This window comes from Dermacentor variabilis, chromosome 3 (assembly GCF_050947875.1).
Source record: "Dermacentor variabilis isolate Ectoservices chromosome 3, ASM5094787v1, whole genome shotgun sequence".
Taxonomy (NCBI): domain Eukaryota; kingdom Metazoa; phylum Arthropoda; class Arachnida; order Ixodida; family Ixodidae; genus Dermacentor; species Dermacentor variabilis.
Genome location: NC_134570.1, coordinates 170,305,157 through 170,318,980, shown reverse-complemented (window position 1 = coordinate 170,318,980; position 13,824 = coordinate 170,305,157). Strand labels below are relative to the sequence as shown.

The 13,824-nt window shown below is 43.2% G+C and overlaps 1 protein-coding gene across 1 annotated transcript in view; it reads right to left on the bottom strand.

Moving 5' to 3' along the window:
• The window catches only part of LOC142574317 (uncharacterized), a 43,847-nt gene that overhangs the window by 18,641 nt on the left and 11,382 nt on the right, over positions 1-13,824 (bottom strand). The window contains exons 2-3 of the mRNA XM_075683433.1: positions 9,560-9,630; positions 9,006-9,107 (exon numbers count right to left, since the gene is read on the bottom strand). Of these exons, the coding sequence (XP_075539548.1) occupies positions 9,006-9,107; positions 9,560-9,630 (173 nt within the window). The remainder of the gene's footprint in view (positions 1-9,005; positions 9,108-9,559; positions 9,631-13,824) is intronic.

The window sequence follows — 13,824 nt, the reverse complement described above, 5'->3', positions numbered from 1 at the left end:
CTATGCCTAGCATTAATGTACAACCAGAACATCATCCTATGTTGGGTACCTGGCCATAGGGGCATAAAAGGCAATGTAGCTGCTGACGAAAGTGCAACGTCAGTCACGTTTAATGAAACGGATATGAATAAACCTATATCAGCAAAAGAACTTAAGCCCTTCTTACGCAACAAACTGAGGAAGTACTGGCAGGACCAATGGGATAATGCAGTATTGAATAAGCTACACGTTATCAAGCCAAAATTAGGGAACTGGATAACTGAAAAAACAACAAGACACAAGGAAGTGCTTCCGTGTAGATTAAGAATAGGGCATACGTACGCCACTCACTCCTACCTTTTGACGGGAAGCGAACCACCGACATGTAGCAAATGTGGCAACAGGCTTACAGTTATTCATGTTCTTATCCAATGCACTGAACTGGAGGCAGAAAGAAAAAAGCACTTTCCCTCTGCTTATATCCAACACATACCGTTACATCCAGCATTTTTTCTTAGCAATGAACCCCTTTTTACTTTTCAATCACTATTCAACTTTTTATTTGAAGCTGACACCCTAAATGTGATTTGGCCAGGCTACTTGTAGCGCGGCCTCCACCTGGAGGTCGTAGCTGCAATGAAAACATTTTCTAGAGCACGTGCCTCCCAGCCCTTGCTTTCAAGGCTTTGCTGAGGCACTAGTGCTACAGATTTTACATAATTTACTGACCATCCCCATCTTGTGAAACATCTATTGTCATCGCAGAAACGATCAATCACAGTCATTTTTTTATATTATGTATATACTTGTATTTTACGCACTTTAGAGCAAATAAATTTTAGGCCCTTTTACAGCCACATCGCACCACATGCATATACTGCGCTTTTTAGCGAATATTTTAGGCCACTATACAGCCGTGTTTCATTACTCCCCGAAATTAACACCCATATATCATTCAGAAGTACAGACCATCGACTTGGCGCTCTTTGGTCACATCTGGCCCTTGCGCCAAAAAAAACCCTACTAATCAATCAATCATGAAGCACAAAGACAGTCTTTGTCCAACACATTGAGGAAACTAGATGATCGTCCTCTTAGTGAACAGACCATATTAGAGCACCGTCCCGACCGATCATCGGCTCAGAAGGCAGTGAAGGCACTTTTGTGTTTTCTCAGAACTTCTGGTTTGCTCGAGCGACTCTAACTGAAGTGCTGTCCGTACACGTATCTACACCTTCTCTCTCCCTTCTTTCTCTTCCCCTTCTCCCATCCCCCAGTGTAGGGTAGCCAACCAGACTATTGACTGGTTAACATCCCTGCCTTTCCTGAACTCTCCTCTCTCTCTCTCTTTTTTAAGAAATGAATACAATAAGGAGGAAGTAGAGAAATATCTGCTCGCCGCACTCTGTCTGGATTAACTCCTAACTGAAAGGCGGCGAGCAGTGAGTGATGGGTGAACGGGACTGAAGGTCAAGATGTTAGAATAGCAGAAAGTGGATATTTAGCTAGAAGGCCACGTTGAAAGGTTGGAAATATGTGCTTTCTGGTACCCGAGGTCGCTTCCGCAGTATGGCAAAATTATTCTCAGAAATTGCTTTAAAGATCATAAATGCACGTGGACATGAAAATAAAAGAAAGAAATAGTGGAACACCAGATGTCATTGTTAGCTTGAAGTCAAAGAAACAAGTTCTAGTGCTTGCACATTGTCATTACTTCGGGGTCAGGAAGCAGGAAACGAAGAAAGTACGGAAAGCGTTAATACACGGCCTTGAAATGGCTTGAGAAGGCCAAGGTTAGAGAATAATCCTCAAACAAAACACTTGAATACACATTGCGCTAAATATGACGTGTCGTTCTCACACTTGCCAGACGCGACAGAAACAACTTAGCAGGGCATCAGAAATGTCGTCCTCCGGTTCACCCCGATCAGGTTATGGTTCAGCGCTCTGTTTTATTAGCACGTAATTGATGAAAATCACACCTTTTGCCGAAGAAAAAGAAACTTTCTACGGCTCTTGCTACGCTACCAGACATCCTCAATTTTATTTCGCGGTCTCTTCCCAAGAAAATATTTTTGTTTTTGCTGCATAGATGCGCCAAAATATTAATTGTATTAAGAAATTGCAAGAACATGGTCTGTGAGAAATGCATGTCTTGGGAGCCTCCAGATTATTTTCAATCCACCATGATTCTGTATGTGCACCGAATCCAATGTTTGCCATTGTACAGGCGCGGCCACTGTTAGAGGTAACACGGAGCGGGTGGCCGAGCTCCGCGGAGCGCCACGAAGGGCGCCGCGCGGAGTATTGCGGCGCAAGCGCAATTAGTGCCACAGGCGGATTTAGTACGATTCCTACATATATATATATATATATATATATATATATATATATATATATATATATATATATATATATATATATATATATATATATATACGCCATTTCATATTCCTCATAATCATATAGTAATTTTGGCAGGTTGAACTCCACATTTTGTTTAGTAAATCAATTTGAATTGTATGTCGCACCCGCCGTGGTTGCTCAGTGGCTATGGTGTTAGGCTGCTGAGCACGAGGTCGCGGGATCGAATCCCCGCCACGGCGGCCGCATTTTGGTGGGGGCGAAAATATCCGTGTACTTAGATTTAGGCGCACGTTAAAGAACCCCAGGTGGTTGAAATTTCCAGAGTCCTCCACTACGGCGTGCCTCATAATTATGAAGTCGTTTTGGCACGTCAAACGCTATATTTTTTTTAATTGTATATCACAGCGCAATATGCGTATATTGCAACAATTCGGAGTAATAAATTAGGTGGGGACCTAAATGTCTGCACTAGTCTACTGGCTTTCAGAATCCTGTAATAAACTGCCGCTTGAACCGTTTCTAGCTCAACTATATACCAACAAGTTAGACCTAAAAGCAGCACTCATGAACGACCGCATTGTCAAATACAACAAGTAACTGCAATGGATTCATTCGGCTGTACTTAAATGGGTCATTTATTAAGGTCAGTGCTTCAGGTGTTCGTAATTCGTAATAAGAGTGAATTTCTGCTCTGTCTACTGTTTCTTACATGTGTGTTCTTAATCAGAGTGCATGTACAGCGTAGGTAACGTAGTTTTCTTTTTTCATGAAGTAAGGATGTTCAAGATCTTTGTTCACGATAATTCGCAGCGAGTCCGCGTTGTGGCAGCAATAGCCAATAAAGTTTAATATACACGAGAACGGCGGCATTCAACCTGTCAAAACATCATTCAAAATTAAAATGCATTAAGATATCAAATTTTGCTATGTTCTGTTTTACGTTTCACATGTTCATTACCAATGTAGCGCTATTTTTCCACATCCGCGATTGCCTGAAGTAAAAGTGATTGAAAGTCTGAATTCATTGATGTTGGCCGAGTCATGCCATTAAGCTATGGCACAGTTGCCAACTCTCTTCAACAAAGAATTAGGCAATTAATTAGAAACCAGCAGCGATTTGGCATGCCTTACCCCGCAAAGTAGTGCGGTCGACTTGCGTTATTTCAATCTGGCTTAATTAGGCGCGCTTAGTTTCAAGCGCACAAAGTCCCGGCGAGAAACCATCCAGTTCTATGGAAGAGAACTCGTTTAGCTCAAACTAGAAGTCATGCCGTTTCCGTTAATGGTCTTGATGACTATAAATATTTGTTGGCATACTCTTAAAAATCGGGCGGTGACAAATAGTCACCTATAACAAGTGGCTATCGAGAACGAAAGGTATTTGTTAAAAAACGTGAGGACGCCTGAGCACTTCTTATGCGTGAATGCCAAAGCACTAGTGTGCAATTGAACGCCGCTGAGCGGTCCTTCGAGTTAAAAAAATTGGCTGGGGCTTAGCCTGGATATCTCGAACCGAAAAGATTCGGTAATGCTTATGGTTATGCTTTGTGATTTAGCCTATGGTTATGCTTACGGGTTAGCTTATGGTTATGCTTTACGATTTAGCCTATGGATGTGCTTACGGTTTAACTTATGGATATGCTTATGGCTTAACTTATGGATATGCTTACGGTTTAGCTTATGGTTATGATTTAGCGTATGGTTATGCTTACGGTTTAACTTATGGATATGCTTTGGTTAGCTTATGGTTATGCTATACGTGTGCCTTGTGAAGTTATGCAAATTTTTTATCGATGATATATACCATCGGTTCTGCAGGATTATTAAACTTCTTTTCTTTATTGATATAATATAAGGAGATGCTGACGCACAAGTAAGGCGCCGGCTACTCCTTATCTCATGAATGGTTCTATTATAAACATACAGGGTTCAAGATTACATATGAAATAATCTTTTCACAGAAGCACCAGGACTTATCACGCAACGTTTTCACAGAAAGACTATGACGTAATAAACACATGGTACATACAATATACAATGTAACTGTCTCCACAGTTATGTAGCTAAACGTCTCAAAGATACAAACGATACTGTCGCCTAGTGACACAGTCTCTAGTCAGCGAGTGGTACATTCATCGTGTAAGTGCATTATCACGTATAGTCACAACAAAACAGTCAACATAACATAATTCACAAATACATGCATATATACAGCGACAATGAAATGAAAGGAACAATAAAAGCGTTAATAACGTCCAACAATGCCGCTGTCTTCAAGAAAAGTCTTTAGTGCTCTTAAAGCGCTCTACTGTAAAGACGTTGTTGGCCAAGAACCCAAAAGTTTCTTTAAACTGAAAGGTCTGCGGTCTAATTTAATTAGGGTTAATTTAAGTCGGCATCTTGGTGTGTCGTGACGTGGGCAATCTAGAAGGAGGTGATATATGTCTTCGTCTACAAATCGAAAATCACATTCGGGGGTTTCCGCACGGCCAATTTTGTGTACGAAATGCTTTGTGTAGGCAGTGCCTAGCCTTCGTCGATGAATAAGGGTTTCTACAGTTCTGTCTAATGATAAAGAAGATTTGAATTCAAGAAACGAATCAATATGGTATAAGTTCGAGCTCTTGGAATTCTGGTCAAACCAAGTTTTTCTACACATTTTGAAAGACGTTGTCTTTATAATGCAACGTAACTCATTCTTTGATATTGGGAGTGGAACCATATCATCATTGAGGTGTGCTTGTTGTGCTGCTTCATCGGCTATTGTGTTGCCAGGAATGTTACAATGCCCTGGTATCCACTGAAATGCTATTGCATGTTTCGCTGCGCTTGCCTTTGTGAGGTTTTTAAGCGTCTCGTGTATTACACTATAACTGAATGGTTTCCCTTTTGTGCTGCAGAGTGATGTTAGGGCTGCCTGGGAATCGCTAAAAATTGCCCATTTTTGCGCATCTCTTACTGACAATATAAATTTTATCGCACACAGGATTGCGAACAGTTCAGCCGTTGTGGACGAAGTCACACGAGATAACTTAAATGATTCTTGTTTGTTGAGGTGCGGCATAATGAATGATGAAATTGAAGAGGTTGATGTACTGGAGCCAACTGTATAGACGTGTGTCTATCCTGAATACCGCATATATATCTGGTAAAGTGCTGGCTGTTGAGCAGCTTGAATGAACATGTCTCTTTTTCTGAATATCCCGTCTACTGACAATTCGATTTTTGGAAATGCAAGCAGCCATGGAGGATATTCGACATCTGAGTTCCGAAATTCATTTCTTGGCAATATCTGAAGATTTCCTGGAATTTCTATATGAACATAACTTTTATCTCGCTTCATTATGTCTAGAGCCAATGGGTGACTTTTATGCTGTGTTTGAAGGCGAAAATAATGCTGGCATGTTTCTGTAGTTCGCATAACTGGAAATAGTGACTGGCGAGCCTCAGCTGTTACAAGAGAGCTAGCAGTCGCTCGTGGAACTCCTAGACATATGCGTAGTCCTCTAGCTAAAAGTTTTTTAAGTCGTTCTTCTTACGTGTGGGAAAGTCCGTGTGAGATGGGCGCGGAATACACAATTTTTGTCGTATAAATGCAATGTATACAGTCAGCACGGACGATACTGATCCGTCCCATGATGTGCCTGCGAGTCAGCGAAGTACAGTCACTATGGCATTGACCTCGTTTTCGAGTTTTCTTTATGTGGGATGTCCAGGATAGCTGCCTATCAAGTATTATGCCAAGGAATCCATGCTGTGTGACAATCATTAGAGGTTGTCCTTCCAGATTAAGGGTGAAATTTTTTAACTGCCTCTGAGTGAAGGGCAATACAGCTGTTTTTGCGCGTGATAGAACCATTCCTCTCTGTCTCAAAAATTGGTTAATGATATTTATGCCGTCTTGCAACGCCATCTGAAGTAGTTGAGCATTAGACCCAGATGTCGCAATGCACACATCATCAGCATACAATGAAAACGTTAACTGTGATGACAGTCTTCTTACTAAATCAGCCATGACGCAGTTACAAAGAAAGGGGCTAAGTACGCTTCCCTGTACGAGGCGCGCTCGTTTCTCGCTTGCCCAGACGACAGCCTCCGGCTCCTTCGCTCAAGGGATCATTTGATGCTTTAGCAGCAAAAATGTATTTGATGCCTAGCTAACACATGTGGAACCTTCAATATCGGTATGGTATTTGTCGATTATTTCATCGAAGACTGATTACAATGCCAAACTAGAATGGTAGTGTTGTTGAACATCACAATTGCAGCTACATGCTCTGCACTGTATGGCCTAAGGGAAATGAGTGCACGCTGATAATGAAACTTGTATTCCCTTAGGCGCGTGTTAGACACATAAAGTACTTTGACCCCGATATGTTATCCGCCATGTCAAGATCTGGTCGACGATTGCGGCCCTACATGGCGCGAATCAACATACCGAAATCCACACTCCCAGGTTGACCCTCTATTGGAACTGAGCGAAAATTTTGCTACAATACACGTATCCTGAAAAGGTGGTAAGGACCGAAAAGGTTATCCGAATACCATAACGACTCGGGAAATTATTTAGTCCGGGTGAAAGCACGTGATTCAAATGAATCATGTTATGTATCTCAAGTTTCTTGGATTTTTTTTAATGTAATGCCTGTTTGCTTAGGACTTTTCATCGCCATAACCAATTTTTCACGTTGTCTAACTGAAAGGCTTTCAAGATACGCGGCGTCTGTAAGTCTGTAGATATGTTCCCAGAGATTTTGCGGCCGTTCGTGTAGGCAGGACTTGGACAGGGCTGACTTAAAGCACGAAAACGCGATATTGACACGTGTACTTGTCATCATTCATTGGGTGACCGCACTTCAACGTCCAACAATTAAGCGCGTGAAGCACCTGGATGTGCCGGAAGTTTCTCGAATGTTATCGATGGTTGTATCTGCTGTCTGCTGCCACCGTGCCTTGTGTAATCTGATTGCATCTATACGTGACGGAAATTGTGTGGTACTTTCTGGAAGACACGCGGCCACCGGCAATTTCCCCGGAATATTCTATTAAACATGTATAAAAGCTGACGCGCTTGACTCGCTGATAAGATTTCGACGATTGCGAGTGTGTTCGCCGCTAACGCTGTGCTTTGAGTTCAGCCTGTTTTTGTGGGCAGCGGTATACTTAGTTTCGTTGTTCACAGTATTGCTAATGTGTTGTTTACCGACATTACTACGTGACAGTATCTTGTTTGCAGAACACATCAATGATTCGGAAAAAAATGCGGACACGTTTTCCTTTCGTACGATGTGACCAGCAAACCCAAGAGTCCTGGAAAACAAGTCAGATATCCAGAAACTGCTCAGCGCGCTCTATTATAAGTGGAAAAGTGTGGCAGCGGCCGGCGCCAGATCTATGAGACGCATTCAAAATAATGAAGTGATGATTTCAACCACTGTAGTAAAACGCGACGAGGTAGTCATCAACAAAGCGAAGGGCTTTAATTACCACAGCTGGCGGATTTTCCTTTAGGCTGCTGTGTACTCGGCTTAGGAATATGTCAGATGCTTCGGGGTACAGGTGCATGGACTTGTAGACGGCACCAACCCTGAAACTGTCTTAAACAGGGCAACTGAAAAATTGTTCATTGTGCTAAAAAGTCCAAAGGCGAAGCAACTCATTTGATTTACTGTGCCTCCATATTATCATGGGCTATCGAACAGGCTAAAAATATGATGAGCCATATGATGTTCGAGTAATATTACCGACCCCTGACATGCTTCCGGGGCTATGCGGAAAACTATCAAAATGTAGGCTGAAAGATAAAGAATGGTCAAGCGGAGATCTAGGAGCGACGCTTGTCACTAAACGGGTCGAACGGATGGCACTATTTGTGTACCAGAACCCCTTCACACGTTTCAAGAGTTTTTTTTATTATGAGGTTTTACATGTCAAACCCCTTCCTGATTACGAGGCACGCCGTAGAGGGGGACTCCGGAAATTAGGACCACTTGGGGTTCTTTAACGTGAACCTAAATCTAAGTACACGGGTGTTCTCGCATTACGGTTCCCTTCAAGATGCGGCCGCCGTGGCCGGGATTCGATCCCGTGACCTCGTGCTTAGTAGCCCAACATCATAGCGACTAAGCAACCACGTCGGGTTGGCAAGAGTTACGACAGCCAAATTGTAGATGTATTAAAGCGCACCTAGGGGAACACGAGTATACAATAACCGTATCCACTAATTCAAATTTAATAGCACGCTGCAATGCGTGGGGCTGTCACCATGTTGGCTAGACAGCGATCAAACAGCAAAAAATCAGTCGTTAGGCATCAAAAAAAAAAAAAAAGGCGCAAGATGTTTCAGTTCAGCGCAAAATTTCCTTTGTGATAATGTGTTTCAGCTTATCACAACCACTTGTCATGGTCCCTGAATGGTTTGTAAACATCCTTACGCTTTTGTGCGCATTTTTTTCTTTACCTACCGAGATTGTATAGACTCAGATTTTCTGTGAATAAAAAGATACCGAGTTTTGAAGAAATGCTCATGCTGTCCCACTTCTTTGTGTCTTTGTTCCGCTCGTGCTGTATTTTGTCATTATAACTGCTTTTTCTCGACGGCAGCATTGGCTAACGTACACTATGCATTTGCAGCTTTAGTGGGAGAGCATTTTACTCACCCTACAAGGAGTTCCCTCGGGCTCCCATAGCATAATCATTGCTGAAATTCCTTCTGGCGAGAGGCATATACATGGAAAAGTACACGGAGAGAGAACTGATGCCTGAAAACAGGTAAAGCAATAGAAAATTCAATTTTTGTATATTCTGTACATGGCGCCGAGTGAGACAACTGTACTTGGGCATCAGGGGCATTCATAACAAACTGCCTCGGTCAGAAGGGGAGCGCTTTAAGTACCATTACAATTATATCGAGCTTTTTGCCCAGCTCTTCGCGGTATAATGGGATGAGAAGTGCAGCTCGTTCATATTACGTTTATTGCCACTGACCTAAATTTTAAATATGAGAACATCGTCAACTGCACGATGTGGTAAATAGTATTTTTTCATGTTATTGAAACAGAGCAAACGGAAAGCTCTCTAAGATTTACTATGCAAAAAGTGAAGAACCGAAACATCATCAAATTGTGTGTATCGCAAATATCCGTCTCCTCTATGTATGTACATACATACGTAAACTTTGGAGCAGCTCAGAAAACCTTATTTGTATACTCACTATTAGAGGCGCGATGCAACTATGACAATAGAATGTGCTCTGGTAATGAGCTTCGGTTCGGTAGAAAGTTCCTGCAACGAAAGAAATACTGTAAGGCAGGGAACATTTTTCTCCTATTATAATTTTCTGAACTAATTATGAAAGAAGAGACGGGCGTCTGTGCCTGTGAATACTCGTGGCGCACGGGATGGCATTACTTAAGGTTGTAATTTCCACGAAATAATAGCCACAAGCGTATAGTCCATCTCATATAAGAATTTATATTTCGAAAGCAGTATAACTTAAAACTTCGTTTGCCATGCCCCCCCCCCCACCCCTCATTCTATTAGACCGACAAGGATATGGCGACAATTCATGTAAGCGTCAAGGCGTAAATGGATTCTCATAGAGAACCATAAAAAATTTGCCTTGGGGGCCATTATAATAACCGATGATCATACTTTGACAAAGAGGAGAGCCACTCTGTCTACATCCTGTGTCCACAAAACAAGAAGTAGTGATTAACCTCGTGAAATGACTTTGACAACTCGCACATTGGCTAAATAGCTCTACATTTTTGCTAGAGACCCGAAAAACACGACGCAGCATGAATGTTTATATGCATAGCTCCCGTATCCATACATACTGTCTCCCACTGCAAAAAAGATTGCTACTCGAAATCGATTCGCTAATATCGCAGCTACTATTTCTATAATTCACGTTGCGAAGTGACATAGGACAATATTCTCGAACTTGCGCAGCTTGGTTGCACCTCTGCTTAAGTCGCAATAACTACGCTATGCACTCGATCGAGCGTTGCAGCCATGAAAGCTGCTTCGTGCACTAAAACCAGAGAGGAAACATGCTCCGCGCATAACCACTCAAAGAACTTTAGCAATCAGGCCATTGGGTGATGCTTATATTTAGCTCACCCTGATGCTATCACGGTATAAGAGGAGGCGCTCTTCATCATCAATGGAAGTTTCCCTTGGCCTTCGCTTCCTTCCCTATCACTCCTCCGGAAGCTTACTCGCCGTCCGGGTGGCAGGTGCTTTCTTTAACTCCAATCTGGAGCGTCTCACAATCCGGCTCAGAGGATCGCGTCGATTACCCAAATTTGCCACAAGTAACGATTGACCGGTAGACGCCCTAGGCGCGTAGAGGTAATGTGAGAACTCTGTAACACAGTGGCTCGCTTTGTCCAGCTTCATTGCGCCCTGGGAACAGCCTTGAGTCGGCATGTCGCTCTGCACGACCAAAAATACGCAAAAATACCTTTCTTTCTTTCTTTCTTTCTTTCTTTCTTTCTTTCTTTCTTTCTTTATTCATTTATTCAAGACATTCCTTACAGAAATGCCTGGGGGACGCGACAAAAGGCACTGAACGTGCCTGACTGGGCCTCGCCACCCTTGGCAGCAGCAGTCACAGAAGAACATAAATTGCATCAGAACATAAATTAATAACAAAAAGTATTGACTACAATAGGCTCAATTTGGAACACGGTAGAACTTAGACATCAATAAGTGTTCTTTTTTTTATATCAATACAATAAGCTTCTCATCCCAGTCATGTTAGAGGAACGTAAGCGTAAGTGCGCCAAGACCACTCGTCATTGTCATGCAACTCAGACGCCTGAGGCACGCGCTATCCTAAAGTAACAAAAACTGTTCGCCGAAAGGGAACGCTATCAAAACAATGAAAGAAACAAAACGAGTAAACGAATCGATATTAAATATGATATATTCAACGTAATGCACATGTACGTACCATAATGTAACAATGTACTAATAATCTTTAAATGTCATCAAACATTTCATCTTAACAAGCACTGTGTCATTCCCAATGCACGTACCTTCAGTTCGCGCAAAACGTTACAATTGCGGTCACCGTTTCTCTTCACAAAATTAAATCGATTCTTAGGAAACCCTTTTCTCCGAAACAAGCAACAATGCTTCGCATCAGATTCAACTGGTCTCTTGGCTGCCGGAATTCTCAGTTAGCCTGTTCAGCTACCAACATTTAAATTATAGGGTTTAACGGCGTAGTGGAGGACTCCGGAAATTTCGACCACCTGGGGTTCTTTAATGTGCACCTAAATCTAAGCACACGGGTAATTTCGCATTTCGCCCCCATCGAAATGCGGCCGCCTTGGCCGGGTTTCGATCCAGCTACCTCGTCCTCAGCAGACCAACACCATAGCCACTGAGCAAGCAGGGCGGGTAGCTACACTCTTAAAATTTTCACACCCTTATGGGTGTAATGCGAGTGTATTCATCTTTTCACCCTTGTAAACACCCTTGAAACACCCTTTTTTAACCGAAAAGGGTATTCAACAAGAAAACACCCTTGGAACACCCCAGTCTTCCTAATTTACACCCTAATTATAAGGGAGTAAGTGAACAAGCTTACAGTATATGATAAACGAACATTGCCAGTTAAGGCGTTGATATTGGCTATACATGAAACGCGCGCTACCTGCGCTTGAATCAGGCAGCTGGAATGATTAGATCGGGGCACCTAAGCAGCAGCGCACTGACTCCGAACAGTGGTCAAAAATGAAGTTTCCCACGAATGTTGATATCGAACGGATGACACTAACGCGCAGACTTTGCATAGCCAGATATCTGCAAAAGGCTTCATATGATCAATAGCAAAATATTTACAATGCTATCACTTAATACTTAAAGGTGTGCAACCAGTTAGATTGGGAATGGTTAGGAGTGAGGGCTAACGGTAAATAGCTCACCAACTTACGGTTTGTAGATGACATTGGCATACTCAGCAACGCTGCAGACTATTTGCAACAAACGTTTGAGGAACTTGTCGAAGAAAGTGTAAGGATGATTGAGAGTTAGTATGCAGAAGAGAAAAGTAATGTTCCGCAGCCTGGCGAGAGAACGAATGTCATGGTCGGCAGTCAGCCTCTAGAGCCTGCACAGAAATACGTTTATTGAGGTTAATTACTCGCAGGGGCCTCTGATCAAGGAAATTAACAAAAATAAAACATTAGCTGGAGAGCTTACGGCAGGCATTACTAAATAATGACCAGGGAGCTTACTGCTAACCATGGCTTTTTACCGTTACTAACGTATGGGGCCGAAACTTGGAAGTTACCAAAGAAGCTTGGGAAGACGTTGAGGACCGCGCAACGAGCGATGGAATGAAAATTATTAGGCATGATGATAATAGACTGGAAGACAGCGATGTGGATTAGAGAACGAACGGGGATAGCTGATATTCTGGTTGACATTCAGAGGAAGAAGTCGTGCTGGGCAGACATTGCAATGCGTAAGGGAGAGAACTGCTGGTCTATTAGAGTCGCAGAATGGGTGCTAAGAGAAGGGAAGCACAGTCGAGGACGGCAGAGAATAATGTGGACGTGATGAATTTAGGAAACTTGAGGACACGTGGAACCAGTTGGCACAAGACAGGGGTATTGGAGATCGCTGGAGAAGCTTGCCTCCTGCGATGGACATCAAAATAAGCTGATGATGATGATGACGTGACGACATCCATGCCAGCTTCGCGGCATGTCATTCATGTTATGTCATGCATGCGTGTGATGCACGTTCTGATTGCTCGATTTACGTCGATCGCGGGGGGGGGGGGGGGGGGGGGGGCTAGTAGCGGCGTAGCCAAGTGGGGCACGCCGGGCACTTGTAACGCTCACTAACAGTAAAATTTTTGCTGCTATGGCAATGACCCCGCTCCTTCCCCCTCCACGGTCAATTGGGACCCCCCCGCCCCTCACACTAAAAAAATTTCTGGTTACGCCACTGTGGGGAGGGGGGTGTAAGATTGCTCTAGAACCCTCCCCCTAACTTGTCAACGGAAACGGGGACGGGAGGGCAGCTGCCGCCGGGCCGCAAACCTTAAGCAGCCCAATTACCGGCTGCATTTCCCTTTGGCCGTGAATACTGCTCTAATGCCATTACACTGTAGGATTCGTGGCGGTTCGAGGGCATGCGACAATAAAAAAACACACATACAGCCATCAGCAAGTCTTAGCTTGAGCAGATCTTTGGGAGCTGGGCAAGACTCTCACAAAAAAAAAAAAAAAGCTTGGCACCCCTCTTACAGGCATTGTCAACTCTGGGTCCCACCGCTGACTGTACATTTCCGGTAAAAAAAATCACACAGGAACTCCTCTCGCATTTGTCTGAGTGTGCGTAAGCATTGTGACTCTTCCTCATCTACACGCAGTCCATGTCGTTATCAATGTATGAGACTTGATCCGACAAGTATAAGCGACAGCGCTGCGGCGACACGAGCTGCTCTGGTCGGCG